A 26,565-nucleotide genomic window follows, 5' to 3' on the forward strand; every position below is an offset into this window, starting at 1 on the left:
AAACCCGTCCAAAAAAAAAGAGGTAAAGCGTACTATGTTACACTGCAGAATACAGTGTTGCTCACAAAACAGTTGTTTGAACATGCCATAATATTATCAATCTCTTAAACAATTAATAACTATTTAAATTGATGTTTGGCTGAAAATCAATATTGCGCAAAGTTGTAGCTAAGAAAATTTTCCATAAGAAGTGCCATTTTGAAAAAGTTACAAGGTCCAAAATGAACATTTTTTTGTAAAAATGTAAATGATTACCTCTAACACACAATTTACTTCACTTTGAGAACCGCTGTTCTAGAATTTTCTTCAGAAATAACATAAGCGATAACAAAATCAATATCAAAGGAAGTTTTCGGATATTTCCCCTAATAGTAAAACACTATTCTGATTCAAATTCAATTTACTTCACGAAAATTGTCCGCTGTAATCGGATCATGATGGTGTGGCATCAATATTTGTTTGATGCACACACTTTAACACACAATGGAATCGTTGTAATTTGATCATTATTAACCCAAATGCTTCCGTTACGCTGCAGTGATGATTTATCCGTGGATGTATCATGCATATATTTTTTAATACCTAACTTATTCATTAAAACAGCGATTTGTTTTATGCCTAAATGCCTAATGATATTTAATAAAGGCCCCCTTTTGCGTGTTAAGTAATTTGCTACCGACAAGCTTACTATCAACTTCCAATAAATTTGTGCTTTCCAAACTCCACTAATGTGTTGGTTTTAGATGTGTAGACTAAACATGCTAGACTATACAGATTATCAGAATATGAGAGTAATACACGATTCGCTTCCCGAGCAGGAAAAAATAACTAATTAATACCAAATTCAGGTATGAAAATAGCATAACTGGCAACCTAAATATGGTATTAGTGAGACTGACATAAGAGGTAAAATACCAAAAATAATACCTAAAAAATATTCTACGAATAACGAACTAATAAATAATTTAGGTATTACAATAACAAACGGATAACAGACGCTTTTTTAGATGCCAGAATACCATAGTTAGTTATTTTGAAGGTCTTCTAATACCAATTCAATAACTCTTTTAGGTGTTATTGACAAAAAAGACTGACTGACTGAAAGATCACATTTTGTTATTTTGGTATTCATTTGATATTTTATAAAATATTTCGATAACTGAATAATATCAAAACAAGGTTTTATACCACAAGAATACCAAAATCTGTTATCATACCACATTAAGATATTCATTTGTTATCTATAAGCTATCGATTCCTGCTCGGGTTACGCTATCAGAATGGTCATCAATTACTGTCCTTCGTTTTTTTTTAATTTATGCGTGAGTTTAGATTATTATTCTTACTTTTTATTGATGATCTGGGAACATTCTACAGTGTCGCGCCTAAACTGGTTTCGTTAATGGACGGCATCTCTCTCATCTCATCCGTGTTACAAGGTGTCGTCGGCGTGTATAATAATTTTCAACCACGTGCTTGCCACTCAAATATCTATCTAAACTGACGATTCATAGATGACGATCTGGACAACTTTCGGTGGTTCTTTACTTTCCTGTTTCTCTTTGATATCTTGCAGTATCGCATTGGTAATTGCTTCCAGTGCAGCCATTTCACTAGGATCGGTCTTTTTACTTCCGTGCCGTCGAGGCATTGAAACGATTGTTAGAACACGTCTCAAATCATTGTGCAGTGCTGTGACATCAATTCCAGTGCCTGCCGACTCTCCCAGACGTCGCAGTGTTTCAGCAAGGGGACCAGATAAAGCCTAGGATTTAATGATTTTTTTAACAACAATTACGGAATAGAATGAACATATACTTACTTGCAATTTTTGCCAACTTTGTGCATACTGTCGACGAACAAGCTCAATGATTGAGGAAGTCAGTGCCAACCCAACCAAAATGTATAAGGTACATAATAGCATGTAGTTTGGCTTGCCTGTTATCAAATCAAACGTTTCCATGAGTTTGATAATAATTCATACAAAAATTGCGATACATACTTGGAACAAGATCACCAAATCCAATCGTCGTCATGGTGATAAAGCAGAAATAATACCCATCGAAAAAGTTCCAATCTTCTTCCCACAAAAGAAGTAAGCCAGTTCCAGCGGCAAGATAAACGCCTAGGAAACAAACAGCACCAACTGCGTACAGCCATTTTTTGTCGGACATCTTAATTCCAGCGTCAGGACAAAACCCTACAGTGAAAATTATAAATTATTAGAGACACAAGTGGTTTTAATTTGTTAACGCTGGTTTCGTTCCATCGAAACATTTGAAAAGTTTGATTGCAGGCACTTACTTGCAATAGGTAAAATGGATGTCCAGTGTTTTCCCAGGGTGGAAACTGCCGATGCGAATAGCCGTCCCCAGTCGGCGATCACGGAAAGCGTCAGTGGGATGCCGATTAGTGCGAATAGTATACAGAAGATGCGTCCCCATGGCGTCACTGGTACGATGTTTCCATAACCTGGTAGACATGCGACAGCATGTTGAAGTTAAATTAAACGAGTAATTAAACCAGTGAAAAATTAGGAAAAACAACACCAACAAGACAGCATTTGGCGTGCATCAGGACAGGTCGTCCAATTTCGTTTAGTTTGATTCCACTTGAAGTAAGATGCCAACGGCAATGAATTACGTTTACGATACAGTGTGGTAATTAATTAGGTTTACCATAGACGATATATGAGGCGATAAATTGGATGTATGTATTTCAAAGCGTGCATAATTTATTAGGATTTTGCAAGACATATTTATATGAGACTCCTATCAAATTTGTCATTCATCATACTTACCGATCGTTGTAAGTACAGTTGAGGCAAAGAAGACGGCCTGTAGAATGCTCCATTTTTCCGATTCTACGGGAAAGTTATTACCCACATCTATAGAAATACCTCCCTGGGCGGCATCTTGTACAACCTACGCTGATTAGTTATTAAGTATTCGACATATTTTATTTTAAATTGATTTAATTTACCTTTTCGTATTTCTCTAATTCTAATGAGAACAATGTCTCTAGATTTCTCACGTCAGTATTGTTAACGATGGAATAGATAAATTGTTCACGTTGCTCTACCAATGACTCTCGTAGACTTTTGATTCGGGCCACTTCCGCCGGTAGTTCTAGCTCCCTGAATATCTGTAAATGCATTGCAACGTATTAATGAAGTTTACTCATACAGTTAATGTAAATCAAATCAAAGTAAAACTGCTGTCTCGGTTTCAATGGTACACACGTTGGCCCAATTAATATTCAGCAGGACAAAAGTCAAATGCATAAACTGAAACGTCGCAATTGAATGTCTGCTTGCAAATCAGGAAATTGATAATTAGTTTTGAAAATGCGAGAAACGTCAGCACCATTGCTGACCTGCAACCTGCAACAGCATTATAACCCAAGTAACAATCCAGTAACCATTTAGCATCCACTCTGATTTATGATGGTTTTATAACGACAATGAACAATCCAATTAGTTTAAGTATAGCATTTCAGAGTGTAAAACATTCCTGCTTAGTAATTCACCTTTTTGTTGTTGTAAAAACCTTTTTTAGTCTTGCAAGAAAGTCAAAAACTGTCTTGTTTTAAAAATAAATTTAAAACAGTTATCAATCCCTCCTTAAAACTGTTCTGTAATTCAAGCATAAACGTCATTAGCAATTGTTTATTAATGTTTTGATAAAATACTTTATAAACGTGTTCTATCATTATAAAAGCAACCATAAAATCATTTGGGTTTGCATTAGAGCAAAAAGCATTTATTGTTGCTTTTTAGGCTTTTTAAAGTGCATCATTAACTCCCCAATTACTCTGTTTACAAATTGAGCTTAAAAGATGGTTCCTCATAATTAATAAATGCCAATTTTATGACAAGGAAATCTCATAGAATAGACGAAGTAGGATGAAAAATTCAAGTCGATTTCAGAAAAAATTACTTCCTTAGAAGAATCAGCACACCATCAAAGACTGACCATCTGGCGGAGAAGAGTAAACTGAGCGGTGCCATAAAACATTGTCGAAAGTTAAAACACATACCAGCCTTCTCCAGATCTTGCGAAGTATCAACCGACAGCAAACCACTGAAACTGTTCGTGAGCGGAGATTAGCTGGTTTCCGATCCATAGCAGCGATTTTAGAATCAAATCTTTGAAAATTTCATTCAAACGTACATCCCTGCATCGTTGGATGGTGCAGTTCTGTAACCATCCGGAAGAAGGGGATCTTTTTCGGGAACGATTGCACTTCCAGCTGTTCGACATGCGAAATGTTGTAAAACAGTATCGCAAACTATCTGAGTAACTGCTTCCAATCCATCGGGAGAAAACCGCCTGGAAGAATCCTGGATCTCACAGCGCAACTATCGAAAGATAAACAAACTTTGACGTTTAACTTTTTGCAAGCAACTTTGACTCCATAAATGCTGCCATAAATCGGAACGGGTTAGGATCAAGCAAAATGGCTTTAGATAAATACAATTCAGCCTGCAAGTTTTCTTCATAAAAGGCATTTTAAACCCTTATTAATTTGTCAAGGAATTCTTGAAAGCAAAACAACTTTTTCACAAATGACCCATGAAAATCAACTTTTATGCCACCGCCATGTTACAATTAGATTGCTTGTTTTTTACAATCTTCGATTTTCAATCAATATTTTCTTAGATATAACTATATTTTGGTAAATTTAGCAATGAGCAAACATTTAAATGCGAAAATAATAAAAAGAAAGTCTCGGCCAAGCTCGATCTGAAGAATATATTTTTTTTTCTATGTTAAATATTTAATTAGTCAAATCGACGTTTTACGAGGGTGGACTTAATTTTTTCGATGTTTTCACGTACATTTCACATAAAATTTAATGCGGCACTTAAAACTAGGCCACTTAATGAGAACTATTGTAATAAATTTGGATATTCAACAAGATTTTTATACCATCAGTTTCTATTTTCATTATTTTGATAAGATCGGATTCATAAATCCTTTTCTATCTTGATTTATGCTTTCCTAGTGGATTCAGCATGCGGCTAGGGGAAATGGCTCGGAAAGGGTTTTTATTGTTGCTAAATAGCTTTTATTGTAGCTTTCAAATGGTTATCAATGCGTTCGTCATACAACCTTTTGCAGTAGATCAATCTTGAAGAGCTTCGAGAATACACCCTTCAGAACCTTCTCCAGGGTGGGCCAACTAGACATATTCTAGTCTTAATGAGGTTTTGGTGGATGCATTAATGACAAAATAGCCTTGACCAGAGTTTTATGAATGTTGTTTTATAGTTGCTTTGTAGTATTTCATAAAACTTTAAATGTTACTTGGGAAGCAGCATGTTCCTTCCAGTTTGTCTTTAAATATCGTATTAATTGAAGAAACAAAATCTCTCTCTCTCTCCCAGCTTGGGTCTTTTGATTTACGGTGGAAAATTTAAAACAATAATTTAGTTTGTATTACAACTGAGGTTTACCCGGCTGGTGTCAAGAGTATAATAATTGTGAAAAAATAGAAGAGTTAGAAGGCATTTTTTTCCAGTTACCTTTGCCGGTACAAATGAATAAAATAAAAAAAACTAAAACTAGAAATAAGAATCTAAACCAAAACGTTGTAGTATATTTTATTCCTTTTACATTATTTTTTAGTACGTGGGATCTACAGAGGATAGACGAAATGATCGGGATAGGCAAGGTTTTGTTAAAATTTAAATAGCATTAACTTTTCGAAAAATTTACCAATATCGATGTAACCAGATTCATTTGAAGATAAATTTATAGAAGTTTTAATAAATTAGAAAATTTGTGGACTGGGGATGTTCCAGATTTTTGGAGAGTATGTCAAAAACTTATTTTTATCATCGCTTGATTTTTTTCTGGTATGAAAATATAATTGAATTCATTTGTTTTTCCATATACTAGAAGCAATTATTAATTCAATGCTGGTCAAATCCAAGATCTGTTCAGAAACTAGCGAGACCTGGCCTTTTCCCTGAAATCGATTCCGGTATAGTGACCAACAATGTTAATCTTTTGAATCACGATCAAGTTCAAGAAATATGAAACTTTGAATATATAATCAGAAACATCATATGCAATAAGAAGACAATATTGAACTTTTGATGGTTATATCGGAAATAAATTTAATAAGCACACTTAGAAAATTATACCTAACTCGGTTAAATTTTCTACCGAACCACTTCTGTTACAATCGAGAAACCGAATAATTCGTTTAAACATATTTTGTCAGGTGTAAAAACCCGAATTTTGGTTACAATAGGATAAATATGACGGATAGGAAAGATGGCGGAACCAAAAATTCCGTTAAAGTAGCGATATTTTCGAGATCGGTACGTGAAAATCGGGAAAACTCGGTAAACTGAACCGATTATTCGCTAAACATTCTTAAACGTCAAGTTTTAACCGAAGAAACTCAGTTTTCTTAGATGTGTTTAAAAAACCGGAGAAAATTACAATTTTTATAGATTTAACATAGCCTTTTAAGAATAATTTCTGAATAGGGTTGGCTATACATAACTTTTATGGTGTGTTCCATTCAGTATTCTGGAAATCATTCTCACCTAATTAATTGAACACTTCTGAGCAAACAAACTCTCATGCTTGAGATTTTCTTGCATTTTCACGTGCTCACACTTACAATTCCAACAAATTATTCCAGCTCAAAATTCATAAAAACCGGTAAATCGTCGATTGATGGCATGCTCATGAATATTTTGTTAGTTTGTAAATGTGAATAATGCAAAAAATAACTTAAAAACAATTAATAACATCATTTTCGATCCGAAAAACTCATCGGTGATTATTACGCAGTTGAATTTTGCAAGGAAAAACTCACCACATTAGTCATGACTGGTTCATCTGCCCTACATCCAGAAATAAATCTTGAAATGTCAAGGTGATTTTAAAACATTTGTAAAACACATTGGCTTGATTTAAACCCACTTTACGTTTCACCATTCATTGAGAAATTCCACGTATGTTGGGTATTTATCGTTGAGGACAGAGCAGCGTACAAGCTGTACGTATGCAGTAATTCGCCAGGCGTACCGTTTTACGACTATTTTAATTTGCATGTCGTTATCAGATTGACGATTTGAACGACTAATTGATGAAATTTAGTATATCTCTGTATAGAGTGCAATCGTTTATATACGTACATGCATTCAAAGTGGGTCGCTTGACTCACGGGTGCACGATCAATCGATTTGAGTGGATGTTCCACATTAAACACGAAGTTATACGAAATATAATCTCGACCTATGTACCCATTTTAGGACTATAGCAAAAGTACAGCAACTTGTCTGAAAATTTTAATCATTCTAAAAAGACAGAATAAGCATTTTGTTTTGGACTCATATTAACCATTTTTAATACGTCTTAGTTCTAGTTTCTTTTTTTTTTCCTTGATTTGTTTTCCGTCGGTCTTGTTTTCCGTGCTGAGCACCAATGTTACCAACGCCAGGGAGGCAGCTACCACATCTGGACCCTACCTATCGACCCATCAACTTATGAACCGGGGGCCAACGGCTTTACTTCCCTTCCGAAAGTCAGATCAGAAATGTTATGCCTCGAAAAATCCCGGCGGCGCCGACTGAGATTGAACTCAGGCCTGCTGGGTGAGAGGTAGTTCTAGTTTCAATTACTAACAAAAAACAGATAGTCATATCTATAGGCTCAAATTAGAAACATAGCCCAAGGTAAGATACCGTTACCTTATTATTTTTGGGTGTCGTAATCAAAACAAAAATTCTAGACAAAAATGTGAAAAGCGCCTATACACTACACAGAAAAAAATCGTTTAATTTTGAGCTATACTTGGAATAAACAGCGAAATCGTTTACAAGCTTGCATACAACATTGCTCATTTATGCGATATTGCGCTTAAATTTACACGAAATATCGCGTAAATTTATGCCAAATCTAGCGTTAATTTTATGTACGCTATACCTATCTCACAGAAATTTACATGAATTTTTCGAACGGTGTATGCTGCTGATAGTTTACCTGATTTATTCTTATTCCACAAGAAATTGACGTTCAAAATCTTTCAAAATCATTGAATCATTGAATCACATATGTCACATAGCCGATCATCGAAAATTAACATGTTGGTCAACTAGAATCTTCTAGATGTAATGATAATTCCAGATCCATTAACAATTTTATGTGATTGTGAACAAAAAAAAATTACAAATATGAGAGTAATGAGCTAAGTTTCAAATTTGTCGCCGAGTTTGTCGCATCGTATCATAACAATTTTGATTCGGTCCGGACCTTAACTCAATGGATTTCACGTTTAACTTTAAAATTACCATCGTGTTAGTTTTGCTCAACAGACTACAGCTAGTGCAAGTATAAACATTATTTACGTTCCTCATTTTCTCTAGGGAATCTGTACGATCCGTACCCACCTACTTTATTTTCTTATTATTGTTTTGCTTCGTGAATAACCCATCATATTCTTCATCCGTTTTGTAGTTGCTTGACTCTTACGTGGTGAGCGACCGCACGATTGTTGATGCCATTGCGGCGAGTGGGTGGTTGTTTATTTTTAGAAAACTAAATAATGAATGCTAAATATTCCCAGACAATAACAGGATGAAAGGGGCGATTATTTTTTTAGAAAATACTCTCCGATTGTGAAGTGGGTTTCCAAAATTAAGCATCCAAGTGTTTGAAAATATTTATTTGGATGATGAACAATTAGGTACACAGTCGTATATAAGTCCTATCTATGCTTGATTTCCTATCCATATGGGACACTCATGCAATTCCTATGTGATGTTCCGTTGATTGCGAACTTCCAATTTTGTTAATATATCATAATTTATTTTATCAGTCCTCCTTCTCCATCGCTGCACATCTCGAACATAAAGTGTAAAAATACATTGGTGTTGATTGAAATGTTACCTACTCTTTGCATATCTATAGTAAGCTATGATCATAATCTATCAATTACAAATGAGCAGTTGGTGAGTACAACTGTGCATGCCAAGCATGACTGGGGGTCACATTACTCCACTGAAGAAACTTAATCAAATTAGGGTATTATTCCAAATGTTGCACAGTTAAGCACACGCTTTTTGTTATTTAACGAGTTTAAGAGGTTGCCTTTGCTTAAGAAATCTTCGTTTGCGTTTGGAACCAGTTTCATACAAGAATGATCAGTAGGCTGATTTGACAGCACGTCCCCCCCCAGGTCTAAATACGATCTAATTATTGGACATCTATGTTTTTATTTTAAATTTTACATGGTTGTTGGATGTACTGCAATAGATAGTTGGATAAAAGAATAATGAACATTGTCATGTAAAGATTACTTAAGTTAATTGAATTTAGCTTATTTTTCAACTGAAGATTATTTGCTGAAATTTTTTGAATTCACCTGAAATCATATGTAGGGTAGAGAACTACTTCGGCCTAATCGCCCAGTTCAGGCCTATCAAGCAGAAAACTAAAAATAAATCCATGATTTCAGAGTTAACAAGTCAATTATGCGTTTGGTACGATGCTTTAGATAATAATCTACCGAACAAAGTCAATGAGAACGCGTGGTATGAAAGTTTGCACCCATTATTCCCAAAAACAAAAGAAGCGCTCCGACCGAATCATGTTTTATCTTCATCCGATAGGCCGAAGTGAATTCATTGGCGTTTCAATGCGTTAGGCCGAGTTTCAAATCCGTAGGCCGAGTTTGGCGTCAAGAAGCAGTGTTAGACTTTTGACAATATCTCAACGATTGGTTTCTCTTTATCAAATCTTACGGTACATACGGAAAGGTAAATATATTTGGAAGCCATCAGTAATAATAACATTCCGTTTGGTGCTAAACTGCGCTAGATTAAGAAAGATTAAGTGCGGGTTGTGCTTAATAGGCCGGAAATGGGGTAGTTAACCCTACAATACCAACAATATTTAAAACAAGTTTATTATCAATATTTATAATACTGAATTTCAAAAGAACAATTTTTATCATTCAGCAGTTGATAAACGATCAACATGTCACCATGCACGGTAAACGTCATGGCCATAATGCTGCACAGTAAACAATTTGAAGTGTACAACAATTGGGTGGTGAGTAACAATTGGCAATTTGTGATGCATATGTTATGTCACATGGCAATTGGTGATGCATATATTATGTCACACTCAAGTTTTTCAATTCGAAGTAAACCACTCCAGTGACACCAGCAGCCTTTATTTTTTTGTGTGGATTTAATGGGTGCTGTCACCTCATAAATCGATATTATTCCTTAATAAGGGACAACTTCGGTAGCTGGATAATTTTGGACAATTTGTTGCAATTGCCTACGGGATGCTTCGAATCTGTTTACCGAATCTGGAACCCACTTCGACCACCCTCAAATAGTGGTCCGTGCTGAGTTCTTGGTAAACCACAGGTTGCAAGATGTTGTTGGCTAAGTTTCTGATGTAGACGTCGATGGTGGCGTGTGCACCAGACCTACTTAACCGGGTAAGAGTGTCCAGACTCAAGATGTTGTACTGCGATTTCTGCAGGTCATTGTACAGGATGGTGCCATTTTTATTGCATTATCCCTTACCAGGTCTGCTACCGACTCGTCCTTAATGTTGACTTTTTTGGGGCAGTAAGGCAGAAACTTTCACTCCTATGGCTTCGATGGTCTTCAACCGGAAGCTCGGCAGCAGCCGACAGTAGATGTTCTTCCGAGCGATGGCCACTCCTCCCCGGAGCTGGTTCGATCCAGCCTCACAAGCTGGAAATCGGTAAGGAAGACGTTAATCTCGGACTTCAGATGCGTTTCGGCGATGATGGCGATATCAATGTTTCGTTCGTTGAGGAATTCAACGAACTCGATGCTCTTGCTGGTGTTGAGTGCAAGTGGCGAAAGCACTGGAATTTGGCGCCCTTGGGGTTAGCAGGAAAGTTCTACCCGTATATTCCAGCACCCTTCTGAGGCCAGGTTGATTCTGGGTAAAGGTTTTTTTTTTGTGGATGGCAAACAATTGTTCGTCAGCTGCTTTTTCGATGCCATGGGGGTCGTTTCCCCGTCGACAACGAAGCAGCCGCATCAACACGGTAGGGTGGTAGGGCCAGACGATATTTCACAAAACACCGCGGTTAGTGTTCACCCTTTACGAAAAATTCGAGGGAGTGAGAGTGAAAACCGAACTAAACTGCTTGACGGTCAAGCAGAGAATGACCTCTTCTACTTTTTTTTAGACTCGACAGTATTAATTATAGTTGAAAAAATCGTAACATAGTTTAAAACCAATAATATAGTATTGATAGCCGTGAGTTAATAACATTTATGTAGAAAATCATTGAGTTATTCATCTTCCTGAGAGGCGCTATCAACAATTGATATTTTTAGGAAATTTTGGATAAGAGAGACATTCAATCTATATAGTTCGAAATTTATTTTCAATTTATTGCTGCTTTCAATAACTGAGTTTTTTTTTATCAGAATCGTTTATATTAGCTCAAGGAAGGCAAGATGTAATCAAAACATGTTAAAAAATAATTGTAAAACATCGCCAAACACATGCTCTGTAAAAGCATACATCTTGTTTGGATGATCCGATCGTTAAGCAAACATTATCTTCCGACCATCTAAATTAGCGTTTCATAAACATGTTAATGACGAGAGGAGAAAAAAAAACCCAAAACCATCTGCTTGAAATAAATGGAACGGGCAGTAGAAAATCCGATACACTGCATTCAAGTCACACATCTATTAATCATCATCAACACCATCATCAGTACCATCATTAGTCGTTTCGAACTGTGAAGGCAGAAAAGTAAATGTGAATTAAGTAGGGGAGAAGATTTTTTCCCGACGACCAGACACAATCGAAAAGAAACAAGACATTTCATCTTCCTGCAAGACAAGGTATTTTGGTGTCATGAAAGTATGTTACATCTAGGTGTGTAAGTTACTGGTTTCTTACAAGAATGATGGATCAAATAAAAAAAAAAATATTGAGGTGCAACGTGAAATATTTGTGACATGATGTTAGTTATCTCTGCGATCAAGCGAATTGATGTGAAACAAGTTTGAATGTAGAACATTAGTATCTCGACGTGATTCACCACAGACACAATTTCTTCATTATGGTAATATAGGAATGAAAGTAATGTACCAAATGTTGAGGAAGTGAATTGGAGACAGTATGTCTATGCTACTTCCTCTTCTTGAGTTGAGTATTGCGACCCAACTGGGACTTTGCGTCTACCTACAACATAGTGATCTTTGAGCACTTCCACAGGTTGTTAACTTAAAATTTCCAAAACCTCTAAACCAAGTCGAGAAAAATTCTAAGAATCGAATTCGATGCCTCTGAAATGATATTGTTTTTCCTTAGATGCTCAGTGTAGAACAAACGGAAAATCTTTTACTAAATAAATGTTTCAATACATTCCAGTCCAATCGACTTAAGATGAACGTTTGTTGGAGAATAATATTTAATTACATTCTTGCCAAGATAGAAAGACATTCATACACATTTCGAGGCTCCTCGCAAAGGGTTTAAACTTTAAGGTTCATTCACCACCATTGGTAAAAGTTGTTATGCAAATTTTAGAAATCGAATGCTGTACACCTGTTTGCACCCTTTGGACGTGTGATTATGTTATAAAATATTTATGTTAATTTTTATGAATATTTATATTTATTTAGGAGACAGCATTAATGGCTCCTGCAGTCTAAACAATCGCCAAGCCGGTTTTTGTATCTACATCCGACGATTTTTAATATACATTTTACTCTTTTCATGATTTTGCGTCACGTTTGCTTGTTGCTATCTTGGTATCGATTTTTGTGTGCTCTTGATTTGGAACTTTTACCGGTAGGATACAAGCTCTGTTCTGTTGATGTTTGATCGACACATGTTAAGACTAAAAAGGAACAATTCAGCCACTTTAGTTCAGAATATCACTGCTGGTGACATCGTTTTAATAAAATGCTAATAACTTTTCAGGGAGGAACTCGGACCGTCTCGGTCTTCGACAATTAAGCATGTAATTGGGTTTGGTGAAGTTTGGGGCGTTTGCAACGCCACCTAGCGCCAAAGCTTTGAAAATGATGTTTCTTTATACATTTTAAACTTCAGCTCGTTTTTGTCTTCTTTATTAGTTTTTGTTTGCCGTCTCGATGAGTCTCATCTTTGTCCAGTGGTCACCATAGCCGATTTAACGTCAGACGAATCTAGATACGCACTACCGTTCATACTGGCGACAACGCTCTGATGAGACAATGAAACCCCACTCTTAAGCTCCTACTCTGATCCTATTTATCGGTAATGTACCCTCCTCGGGTAAGCCGCGAGTATTCGGCTCATCTCCTACTAGACATAAAAATTAGTTAATTTTGTTACAATCAATGAACAATGAATTATCGGCTCCGTAAAGCTAAAGGAATTAAGCTTTCCGAATAATCAAACTAGATAATCTTCGACTCGAAAAAATAGCACCAAATAGGTAAATGTGGACTGATTTAGCAAAAATTTTGAACAAAGCCTCAGTATTGCATGTAGAACAAGTGGTATTAGGGCGAGGGGGAAGAATCATGTTTTAGTCCCCTTAACGGCGTCTACATAATAAAAAAATGCGTTTTTAATAAAGATCATATTTAATTAAAATATCTCAACATAAATGTGCATATATTTCGAAAGGTCTGACTTTTTGCTTTGAAAAACCGGTGAAAAGTCAAAAATTGGTCGAGAAATTATTGAGTTACCCTTGATCCCAAGAAACATTTTCAGCTATATAAGCTTAATTTTTGTAGTTTCGTGCTGTAAAGCAGTTGCATAAAAACTGTGAATTCAGCTACAGGCAAAAGCTGTCAAAATACTCTACTCAGCATTTATACAACTATTATTCAGCTTGTCAGGCAATTTGAATAGCAGCAACTAAAAAACGTTTAGACTACTGCTATACACATTTTTCTCCACATTTTTCTCCACATACAACTTATAGCTACAATTCTAAGTTGATAATAGGTGTGTGTGTATATGACTCATCTCATGGCATCTTCACAACCAATAACTCGTACTGAGTTGGGGTTTGGAGAAATTGGCTTGTCTATTGATAATGTCCTTTATATTGGATGCTGCAATAAGGGTTGAAATAAGATTTTCTTGATCACAAACTCAAACTTATGTCGCTGTAAAGCAATGAAATAAAGAGTGATGGTTTTCATGTCGGTTTGTCCATGATTATAATAGAGAACGAAGGGATATGAAAGTAAAATGTGACAACAATCTCTATTGGTTTCTGTAACAGTTGTAAAGTTTCGGGGACAGTAGGTAGTTAGCCTAAGGTCTCCTATCCGCCGTGATGGGGCTGCCATCTTGGGTATAGCTTTCGGGGATAAGCATTTCTTGTTTCAGCCGCTGGATACCAGGCAGACGCTGTTTGAGCCGCACCTCCATGGTGGACAGACGCTCAGTTATTGTGTAGATGGGGCTGCCATCTTAGATTTAGCTGACACAATACAGCATTTCTTATTCAGCCGCTGGATGCCAGTCAGACGCTGTTTGAGCCGCACCTCCATGGTGAACAGACGCTCAGGCCGTGTAGGCCGAACCCGCTAGGGGCCCCCTTCCCTGTCAGCATATGACCAAAGATCCCACCGGGGTTGGTTACCCGATCTTCGCTAAGGTTGCTCATATCCCAGGAGACACCACGAGGAGGTAGGGATAGGAGTTACTGGGTAAGAGGCTAATGGACCACTAATGGGGTCTATTTTATCCTTCAAGTACTCGCGGTACTGGTGGTACGCATTACCCAGTCGTTTGCCCCGCTGGCCAATGGCCAGCGGTGATGAAAAGAATATGATACTTTTACATCATCCCTGACAACAATCGGAGTGAAGTAAATATTTTTCGGTGCTGTGGTGCATGATGGTTTGGATAAATTAATTTGAATTTTGCGCATACGTTTTGTTCTCGAGTGGTGGAGTTTATTTTTCTGTTGTGCTGTTGATTATCTCTTGCGCCATTATTTGGTTTGATAGAATAAGTTTTGGTATTTTTGTTTGTTTGTTTCACCTTTGTCAGCCTTCCTTTTTTGCCGGTGCCGGTGGTGTAGTGATAAGCGTGACACCCCAATGGGTCTGGGTTCAATCCCAACCCAGGTCGCTGGGATTTTTTCGAGGCATAAAAGTCTCTGGTAATGTCTTAATTCGGAAGGGAAGTAAAGCCGTTGGTCCCGGCCCATGTGTGTTGAATGGGTACGATATCCTAAGCAGGTGTTGAAGTTGCCTTCCTGCACATTCGATTGCCGCCAATAGATGGCAATCGATGTCCGTCGGTGATTGTCACAAGATTGCGGAACAGAGACCGACGTTAAATAAAGGAAAGGAGCCTTCCTTTTAGCTGGATTTATTTATTTTAATTTTTTTAGTTTATTTTCAGTTCTTTGATCAAGCAACATCAGTGTTCACTCGGCTGTCGACAGAAGCTGACCACGTTTTGCTTCCATTGCTCCCGTTGGCGAATCTTCCATACAATGAAACCACTGGAAGCGGCTCCCGTTCTCGTGGAGGAGGCTTATTGGATAGCGGAAGATAAAATGTTTATTGCGTTGAACTTTTTGACTAGGTGTATTGTATAGTGAACAAGAATCCTTGGCTCTGTAAAGTTAATTAGGTTGAGCCTTATCAAACAAATCGATAAACAAAAAAAATGAAGCAACATCTTCAGATTTATTTTTGATTGATTAATATTTTCTTCGTTCAGGGTGAATCTGTCGTTTTTAGTAATTTAAGTTTAAGCTTCAGCGAATAGCTGAACTTCAGTGATGGACCGTCATTAGATTTATTTTTTGATGATTCACTGTTTTCAGCTTTCATTCAGGCAAATCCAAGAATATTTTATTGCATGATCACGCTGATTTTTTAATTTTTTTTTTTATTGTTCAAACTGCTGTGCTGTGTACAAACCTAACCCTTTAACATAATATCCCTCCTGTGATCATTGTGGGGATGCAGAGGTACACTCGGTCTGTAATTCAGTGAAGATCACGGACGTGGCCGCCGCCGTTATTAATCCTTAAAAACGTGGAGTCACTGAAAGTTGTACAGTGAGAAAAACGACCACTCCCAGTCAGTTATTCAGTTGATTCATTGTGCAATTTTCTTGGTTCGGATCAATAACGAAGCAGCAACCATTGATATGTGCGCAGTCAGTTTGCAAGATCCGGCCATAATGTCACCGGACCATCATGCGACTGGATGAAGGGCAGAATTTGGTTCTGGAGACATTCGGTTTTGAAAAACTCAGGATTCAGCATTTTCTCAGTCATGAAAGCCTTTGCCTTCTGGCCGCAGCTGCAAATTCCCTGCCAGATTATATATTTTCGTGAAAATTTATCCGCAAATTTGAATCTGCCAGGGACATCTCCTCGAGCCTTCACCTTGTAAAATATTAGTCCTGGAAGCAGTCCGATGTCGGCCTTTACATAGGTTTCATCATCCATAAGTATGCAGCCGCTGGACTTGGTCAGCAGGTTGTCGTACAGATTTCGAGCACGGGTTCTAGCTACGGTGTTCTGCTTGAGTGATCGATTTGATTTCCTACTGGCACGGTATGCCTGTAAGCCTGCGCGGTAGCGAATTCGCTGCACTGTACTACGTGCGGCATCATACTTTTAACTCAAACCACGATCGGACGTACCTGGTTTGCTTCTGATGGACCTGACGAACTTTCCATGGAGCTGATGGTGGGCAGTTTCGATTCGTCGTCAAGGTTTCCCTGTACGTTTAGAGCACGCGTCATACGGTGTCTAGGAAATTCAACACTTTAGCCAGCTTGGACGTGGATCACGATGGATTTTCCAGGTGACAGTGCACAATTTATTTCTACGCTCCCCATGCATGATGACTGTCTCCAAAACAAGAGCGTTTTATGAACTGAAAAATATACTGTTATTGTTATTGTTGTTTTCAACAAATATACGTCAAAAGCTTTCAAAAACGTCCCCTAGGAGCGCTGTAATAAGCAAAACAGTTTGTTCTATTACTAAGTGGGCCATGGTTTAAGCTAAGGTTATGTCGCTGTAAAGCAATGAATTAATTTTGTGAGAATTTATATCTGTAAATAAGTTCAGTTTTTGTTGTTGCAGAACTGGTTTAAATGTGATTTTAATTAAATATCTTCTAGTTCCATTGTTTCTTCCTAACCTTTTTAGGGGTAAGTGTCAGGACCCTCATCATCATCAACTATATTGTATAGGTTAAAGGGCAGCTTACCGCCTCTACATAAAAATACGATTTAATTTTTCTATAAATATTGGAAAAAAGATAACAAAAATCTATTTTTTTTTCTCCTTTCTTCACTGATAAGAGGCTTTCCTACCAAAAAAATGTAGGAACGTTGAGAAACGGAAGCAGTCGTTTGTTCAGGCTCTCATTCATGTAGACTTGGCCATTTACGGTTGTAGTTGTTTCGAAAGGCTTGCTCCGTTTTTCGCACGAACAAATCATGAATTTCTTGGGGAATTTTGATGCTTGCTGTTTCTTGAGGGACTCTGAAACATCGATCATGTCTTTCGTAGTCACATACTGGTTTCCCGGAATTTGTTCCGGGAGACCAGTATGTCCGCTTTTACGTATGGTAGCAGTATGGTTTTGTCAACATTTGTATGTACTGCTTACGTGCCCGCATTCTAGCTGTCCTATTTTGTCGTTAATTACAGTGTGGTGCTGTCTGAACCTTGAATGAACGTAGTCCTGCTTTTTTCTTGGCTTTGTGCACGAAACTTTTTGTCAGGTGTAGTTTTTTCGCGACATCCCGAGCGAAATAGTTTATTTTGCGTTTGAAGGCAGCAACCACTCGAGTGTGATCTTCGACACTCACTTGCTTCCGATCGACAGTTAAACGTTCTCCGAAACGTTTTATGGCACGAGAAACAGTAGATTGTTGAGTACATCTCACCCAAAATTTCATTAAAATTAACCCAAAGGGCAAAATGTTACAGCTTTTTGAAAGTGATGCAATTTAAATGTGCTAACTTAACATTTATGTTGAATGTCAGAATCAAAGGCAGGAACAATTATAATCAACTGTCCATGGTTCATTCTATAAAATCCAAGCCTAACTTTTAAAGGGCGGAGCAAAAATTGAAGTTGGTAGCGCAGACAAAACAAATTTCTATGAAAAGATATACTTTTGTCAATTTAAACCAGGTCTTCTCAAAAGCTGTATGTGTTATAAACAATCTGAGTACATATTTCGATTCAACGGGGAAAAGCTTAAAAAATCATTTGTATTCATTTCATTCAACAAAAGTTTCAAATTTGCCGTCAAGTGGAATTTATGTTCTTCTCTGTAGTTAACTGGTTCTATAAAATCAATAAATTAATTGATATTGAAAATATCAAAACGATCAGCTTAAACATTTAAAAGAGTGACTGAATGATTCTTTTTACTGTAAAATTGGAAGTAAAATAAATATTATCCGCTATAATTTTTGAATGTGCATAAAAAACATGCAACAACAAATAATCAAAGCAAATTATGTGTGTGAAGCGATGCGTACGTGAAAAGGAATGTTTTTACGAACATAAATTACCAAGGAATCGCGGAAATGCATCATAAATGTTTCTTGTTTCTTGAGTAGTTTAAACGTAAATAACTTAAAACTATAATTATAGTCAGTTAATATTTGTGTTGAGTAATTAAAAATAAATATATATTTGGAAACCCTTTCGACATGTACAGAATTTGTTGGATTATTTGCTGAAATTCTTATTTCCTTCGAATTTAATAAACCCTTAAGGAGATTTTTAAAATCGGATAGAATAGAGAAATATCTTATCTAGATATGGTTATTGGCGATAGAGCCAACACCTAGATCTTTCATGTACGATTCTATCACAAGACCGTATATGCTCGTTTAAAATGAGCAATCTCGTCAATGAACACGAAACGTGGTTATGATGATCTGCATATAGACCTCCGGTGGCCGGTAGCGTCGAAGGAAGTGAGTCATTTAGAAGGCGACCAAATTGGCCTGTTTAAAGTGGTGTGTGGAAAACTAAAAATAATTGTAAACGACGACGCTCTTTCACCACTCAGCCGCCGGTCACCGGCGGTACATGTATGCAAGCGATATCAGATGTGATAATCAAAGGTAATAAGACAAGGCATTTCAGCATACCGTCACACGCAAACATATGGGCGTGATATGTGTGATTCGTTGGATAATTCAATGTAGAGACAAACAAATAGAATGTGGTGATATTTTTAGAAGTTTTTGAATTGATGCTGTTGATGGTTACTGAGAGTAGCTTGTGGATCATATTTCGATCAAAGTTTCCTTTGAATAGTACTAAAATTACAAATTTGTTTCTTCATACCTGTATGCCCATACCCGAGCAAAGTCTGCGATCAAATTGAAAACTAAATTTGATGTTGTGATGTAGCTGATAATGATTACTCAGGTTGGTGTTATTTTGGTCGTTTTAACGGTTAAAATATCAAAACTGAGGGCAAACAAATCTTCCTGTGACATCACATTGAAAACTAATCCTGCTATCAGTGAGAGCAAACTGAAAACTAAATTTGATGTACATTTTTCCTGTTGATAACAAAACTTGTATTCAATTTGATATTATGCTAAGGCATTGAAATCAAATTCGCAACAACATATTTTTGAAGAGCACATGTACAGCAAAATGAAAACAAAATTTGATACCATTTTTTTTCAATTGCGTAAACTGAAATCAAATTATGATTTCAGTTTGATGTTGATATCAAAATTTGATTTCGATTTGCTGTCATTTTTATGCTAGACTTTGCTCGGGTAGATATTGCGTCCGTTTGTAGAATGCATTCAAGTGTTTTCCAAAAGTTTGCTTTTCTTTTACCAAATATTGTTACTTCCGTTTAAACATAATATTGATTTCAAAGAGTGCTGTTTTAAATCGATATCTTGTTTACGCTGCTATGCGTTTGCGCTAAAGAATCTGAACCGAACCTACACTACAAATATCGATCAGTTTTGTAAACTAAGTCGCCCTCATCGCTAGTAAAATAAATAATCTACTCACTGGCATAGCTATGGACATCAACCGAGTGGCGTATAAGCAGTGAGGTCACGGTAAAGGCAGCTCAAGAAATCGATAAATTAAATTGAAAGTGAACTAGAAGTCCAGTATACCAGGGGCAGACATGGTTGTAATACCGTTGTACTCCTTTAATCCTGTACTGCAATTAACGTACTAGATTAAAGTAGTAAAACGTCATGTCTGTCAAAAGTATTGCAGCAATAATCGAAGTGGCATTGGTATAGATTGGTATAAACGATACAATAATCTCGTATATTTAAAATCGCCTATTTTCGACTCATTCCAGCGTAACAACAAACCAAGCATTCTTTAAATAGGCCTGATAGAACTAGGAACGTTAGATAATAATTAAAAATTAAAAAGAGCTAAAGTTGAAAAAACACATCTGTGTCACTTGATAATTCATACATGTACACTAATATAAGAAAAAAAAAACATTTAAAATCATTCCAGCGTAACGCAACACCAGAACTTGTATTAACACTTTAGGCCCACCATCGGACTTCATGACCAAGTGATTAAATCTTGGTCTTATGCCTTCTAAACGTACCTTCTGATGTGATATTTATTTTAAACTTTACACATTTAAAAATTTAAATATAACGCGTTACATTTCGTAACGCGACACCATCGCTGAAATCCACTTGTGTGGTATAAGTTCATATATCAGCTCTGGTAAACGCTGTAGATCCCTGATTTATTCTAGGCATTCAACAATAGACATCAAACAAAAGCAGACTGTATAGTGGAATTACGGAAAAACTTAAAGTTTTACGGAATATTCATAAAAAAAACGTATCGTGACACCATCAGCTTACCCCAACAGGCTAAATATCTTAAACAGAAAATGTTTCAAAAATGCAAAAAAAAACCTGAAAATGTCAACTAAACTTCACAACTTCTTCGCCAATCGGTCAATAATACTCTACTAACTCAAAAATACTATCTTTGGATGTGTTCCCCTTCCAAGCAATCCGAATACCCTGGGAAGTAGCTTGAATTTGTTTTGATCCAAAACGCATCCTGCGACACAGTAAATCACATGAGCATTCAAAATCAAAATCATTGGTGATAATATTGAGTGCCACGACTTGGGTCCAGGATCACATTGACCACATCCGGACACATTCCTGGGGGCATGATTCTGACTCGATCAAAACCTATCATGTGACTCATCAAATACAATGAGAATTCAAAATCAAAATCGTTATCGGCCTCCTTGAGTAGCCAGGACCACACTGGGCACTCGGACATGTTTCAGCCCAAGTAACATTTCTGGTTTTATGAGGGTTCTAAAGACAGTGATTTACACTTGTAGAATGCGATAAAACTAGCAATGTTGCTTGGGAGGTACCTCCGGTTGAGCAATTGAATTTTGTTATGCAACACATCAATAATATTCAACAATGAATGGGTCTCATTAAATTGACATCATTCAGAATTTTTTTTTTTTTTTTTTTGTTAATTACTTTATTTGTACAGGCTCATTCGAATAAACTTTACAGAGCCAAGTTATCATTTTCTTTATACATTATAAATGTCTTAAATCTAAAATTAAAGGATTGGAACCGATTACTCGCGGTCTTCTCGAGGTTAGTGGATGACAATTTTTTGGATCGGGAGAGGGAAAAGGAGATTTTTAATATGATTTATGATTAAAAAATTTCACTATTTCTAAAACAAATACTTAATCCTATCGACGTTATATCAACTCTGTAATTATACAATTATTACAGAAACAAATCTACAAAAAAAAATGCACACACACATACAAAACACAAACTAAACACAAGGTTAATCAAACTTACAATCTATGGTTAATATTCTTCAAGAAAACATATATGAGTTGCATAAACTCCAGATCGCGTCTAGCCAAAATATCCCGAACTGGAACATTAGGTTGTCTACCTCGAGCCCGAAGGGAATCGTACAACTCGGATCTGACTCCACGGTGCTCAGCACATGACCAAATAATGTGATCTGCGTCCTGGTAACCTTGTCCACATTCACAGAGATTACTGTCCCCCAGCTCAACACGGAACAAGTGAGCGTTTAACGAGTAGTGATTGGACATGAGGCGAGACATCATACGAATGAAGTCTCGACCCACATCCAACCCCTTGAACCAAGGACACTTCGACACCTTAGGGATGATTGAATATAACCATCGTCCCAAACTCCCTTCACTCCATTTATTTTGCCAGCTGGCGAGGGACTGTTGACGATAAATGAAGAAAAATTCGTCGTAGGCGATTTGTCGATCGTAAATATCGCCTTCCATAGCGCCCACCTTTGCAAGCGAGTCCGCCTTCTCATTGCCCGGAATCGAGCAATGAGATGGGACCCATGCAAAGGTGATGACAAAAGATCTTAAAGATAAAGCACTTAGAAGCTCTCGTATTTTCATGAGAAAATACGAGGAGTGCTTTACCTCATGGAGCGAATCGCCTCGACAGAACTGAGACTATCCGTAAAAATAAAATAATGATCTGGTGCAAGTGAGGCGATCGTTTCTAGCGTATAATGTATTGCCGCCAGTTCAGCAACATATACGGAACAAGGAGCATGAAGCATTCGAGAGGCGCTATGAAATTCGTTATAAATACCAAAACCAGCGGACGCCTCTATTAGTGATCCATCTGTGAAGACAGATCTTGCGGAATCAACTTGGCCAAACTTTGCAGCGTAAATTGACGGAGCAATCATGGAACGATGATGCTCTGGGATTCCGCGAATCTCTTGCGTCATTGATAAATCAAAATGAACAGAACTGTCGAAGTCGGAGAAGCAAACACGATAGGGATTATGCTGCGAAGGGCTGACATCCTGTGTTATGTACACGTAGTACAATGACATAAAACGAGTTTGAGGGTTTAGCTCAAGAAGCTTCTCAAAGTTTGCAATCACCAGTGGGTTCATAATTTCACAACGGGTGAGGAGCCTGAGGGATAATTCCGAAAACCGATCAGAGAGTGGCAACATGCCCGCTAACACTTCGAGACTCATCGTATGAGTCGAGTGCATGCATCCTAACGCGATACGAAGACAGCGATACTGGATCCGTTCCAGTTTGATGATGTGCGTTTTAGCCGCCGACTGGAAGCAAAAACTACCGTACTCTAAAACCGATAAAATCGTTGTCCGGTACAACGTTAGAAGATCTTGCGGATGGGCTCCCCACCACGTTCCGGTAATTGTTCGGAGAAAATTGATCCTTTGTTGGCATTTCCGCTTCAGATACTCAATGTGGGATCTCCAGGTGCATTTTGAATCGAACCAGACCCCAAGATATTTGAAGGACATAGAATGAGTGATCGGTTTACCCAAAAGTTGAAGCTTTGGTTGTGCTGGGCTATGCTTCCTAGAAAAAACGACCAACTCAGTTTTCTCCGTGGAGAATTCGATACCTAGCTGGATAGCCCAAGTAGACAAATTGTCTAAGGTATCCTGTAAGGGTCCTTGCAGGTCGGCCTCTCTGGGTCCTGTCATAGACACTACTCCATCATCTGCAAGTTGTCTCAACGTGCAGTTGTCCCTTAGACAATTGTCAATTTCTCTGACGTAGAAATTATACAGAAGGGGGCTTAAACATGAGCCCTGGGGGAGACCCATGTAGCTAAATCGTGAAGCTGTAGAGTTTCCATGAGAAAAGCTCATATGTTTCTCTGACAGCAAATTGTACAAAAAGTTATTAATTAATGGAGAAAGGCCACAAGCGTGGAGTTTGTCTGAAAGGACTTCAACCGATACTGAATCAAAAGCCCCCTTAATATCCAAGAAGACAGAAGCCATTTGCTCTTTATTAGCAAAAGCCAACTGAATTTCAGTGGAAAGCAACGCGAGACAGTCGTTCGTTCCCTTGCCCCTACGGAAACCAAATTGAGTATCTGAGAGTAGGTGGTTCAACTCAACCCATTTGTCCAGGCGAAAAAGGATCATTTTCTCCAACAATTTTCGAATACACGATAACATCGCAATGGGACGATACGAATTGTGATCTGACGCGGGTTTTCCAGGCTTTTTAATGGCTATAACTCTCACCCGCCTCCAATCATCCGGAACAATATTAAGCTCCAGGAACTGACCAAACAAGTTCAACATGCGCCTCTTAGCGACGTCTGGGAGGTTCTTCAACAAGTTGAACTTGATTCTATCAGCCCCCGGAGCCGAATTGCCACACGAAAGGAGCGCGAGTGAGAGTTCCAGCATTGAAAAAGGCTGGCTGATCTCGTCTACCGAATTCGTCGTTTCGCGAGGAATCATCTGTGCCGGCACAGAATCAGGACATACTTTTCGCGCGAACTTGAGAATCCAACTATCGGAGTACTCCTCGCTCTCGTTGTTTGAAGACCGGTTACGCATTCTTCGCGCCGCATTCCAAAGCGTATTCATCGACGTTTCGCGCGATAATCCGTCCACGAATTGCCGCCAGTATCCGCGTTTCTTGGCTTTGATGAGGCTCTTGAGTTCGCGTTCAAGAGCCGAGTACGCTTCGAAATGTACGGGTGTTCCACGTTTCCGGAAAAGCTTAAACGCGTCGGACTTTTTACGATAAACCTCAGTGCATTGCTGGTCCCACCAAGGGGAAGGAGGTTTCCTACGGAAAGACGTTCCTGGAACCTGCCGAGTTTGAGCTTGAAGCGCGCTGTCCAAGATCAGATTGGAGAGGAAGTTATATTCCTCCAACGGTGGAAGCCCTTCTACCGACGTTAGGGCATCTTCTATCACATTCTGGAACTTTGTCCAATCGATATTACGGGTAAGATCGTACGCGACGTTAACGGGTTCCGACGGATTGAACCCACTGGCAACTGAAACTTTGATCGGCAAGTGATCACTACCGTGGGGATCTTGGATCACATTCCACGTGCAATCCAACGATAATGAGTTAGAGCAAAGTGTGAGGTCTAATCTACTTCCATTCGAGGATGGGCCAGCCAAACGTATTACTTCTCCATTGTTAAGAATTGTCATATTAAAGCTGTCGCAGAGGTCATATATCAAAGTAGAACGGTTGTCATCATACAGTTCCCCCCAGCCTGTACCGTGGGAATTCAAATCTCCCATAATCAACCGTGGAGCAGGAAGTACCGAACAGATATCTGAAAGTTGTTTTCGATTAACAACGGCTCTAGGAGGAATATAAACAGAAGCAATACAAAGGCTCTTACCTTTAATGGTAGCCTGACATGCGATAACTTCAATACCTGTAAATTGTGGAAGATTCACTCTATAGAAGGAATGGCACTTTTTGATCCCCAAAAGTACCCCTCCTCCACGCGAATCCTCACGATCCAGTCGAATAATGTTAAAATCATAAAAAGGAAGATCGATATCTGAAGAGAGCCAAGTTTCACAAACAGCAAATGCATCACAATCATTATTGTGAATTAAAAACTTAAAAGAATCTAATTTAGGAATGAGACTTCGACAATTCCACTGTAGAACAGTGATCAAATCCCCGACCTCGTTTGGAAAATTATCCATCGAAGGAAATGATTGCTGCAATGAGGGGCCACTTCAATGTCAATTGCTTCAAGAGGGTCTTCACAGAAGGAAGCATTGCCAGAACAATGCTTTTGAGAGGATCAGAAATATTGAGGTACTTGAGAATATCGTCCACAATTTTATCAAATGAGAACAACCCGGATGAAGAAGGGGCTTCTGTTCTTAAAAATGGGCCATCAGGGGTTTTTGATGTCCCCGGGAGAGATGGAAAGTTCTGGTTATAGTCAGTTCTGCGGAAACCAGGAGGAGTTGAAACTTCCTTTTTTCCATCACTCCTTGATTTGGGCAAGCTGATTTGGGGTTCCTTATCTGCAACTTTCCGCGAACGGATGCTTTTCGTTTCCGTGCAGAACCTTCCGGAAAACTAAAAGAAACTCCCTCCTCAGCCAAGTCAGAGTCAGACTCGTCATCAGACAAAACAGCAAAGGGATTTTTGTCGTTGGTTGATGGTGTGGCTGTTTTTAGCATTGCTGCAAAAGACTGCCTGGAACGCTCCTTAAGAGAGCGTTCTAGTTTCTCCCCGCGTTGTTTGTACGCCGGACACGATGAGAGACCATGAGGAGTTCCCTTACAGTACACGCATTTTGGTGCAGTGACTGTGCAGGCGTCATCCTCGTGCTTCTCCCCGAATTTGGAACAGCGTGCCTTGCTGCCACAGTGAGAGGCCGTATGTCCCAACTGTTTGCAGTTTTGGCAGTTCATGACCCGAGGAACAAACAAACGCACAGGTAGCCGAAGTTTTCCCAACTCGATGTAGTGAGGAAGGGCTGAACCAGAAAAGGTCACCCGAAACGAGTCTGTGGGGGTAAAGCTCTTTTTACCCTCGCTGAAAGATACTGAGTTCAGCTTCTGGACTTCCAGTATCTTAACCGTGGGAAGCAAGGGGTTCTTGAAACGGCCAACCGCTTGCTTCGCCAAGATCTCGGGGGTCAGACTCGATTCGGTGACCACACCTTCGATCTCCACATTACGAGCTGGGATGTACACTCTATACTCGAGTGTAA

General features: G+C 38.3%; 1 protein-coding gene across 1 annotated transcript; it reads right to left on the reverse strand.

Annotated features, from left to right (window-relative positions):
• Positions 1-1,174: 1,174 nt before the first annotated feature.
• On the reverse strand, positions 1,175-10,738 carry LOC135708081 (TWiK family of potassium channels protein 7; the record flags this gene model as incomplete). The annotated part of the gene is made up of 7 exons (XM_065230026.1): positions 1,175-1,765; positions 1,823-1,938; positions 2,003-2,200; positions 2,305-2,472; positions 2,801-2,924; positions 2,983-3,144; positions 10,623-10,738. Coding segments are annotated over 7 exons (1,154 nt in total), but the record flags the coding sequence as incomplete, so codon positions are not given.
• Between the last annotated feature and the right edge of the window lie 15,827 nt (positions 10,739-26,565).

Source organism: Ochlerotatus camptorhynchus, unplaced genomic scaffold (assembly GCF_037179485.1).
Source record: "Ochlerotatus camptorhynchus isolate MF236.1 unplaced genomic scaffold, CSIRO-AGI_Acam_v1.1 ptg000326l, whole genome shotgun sequence".
Lineage (NCBI taxonomy): Eukaryota > Metazoa > Arthropoda > Insecta > Diptera > Culicidae > Ochlerotatus > Ochlerotatus camptorhynchus.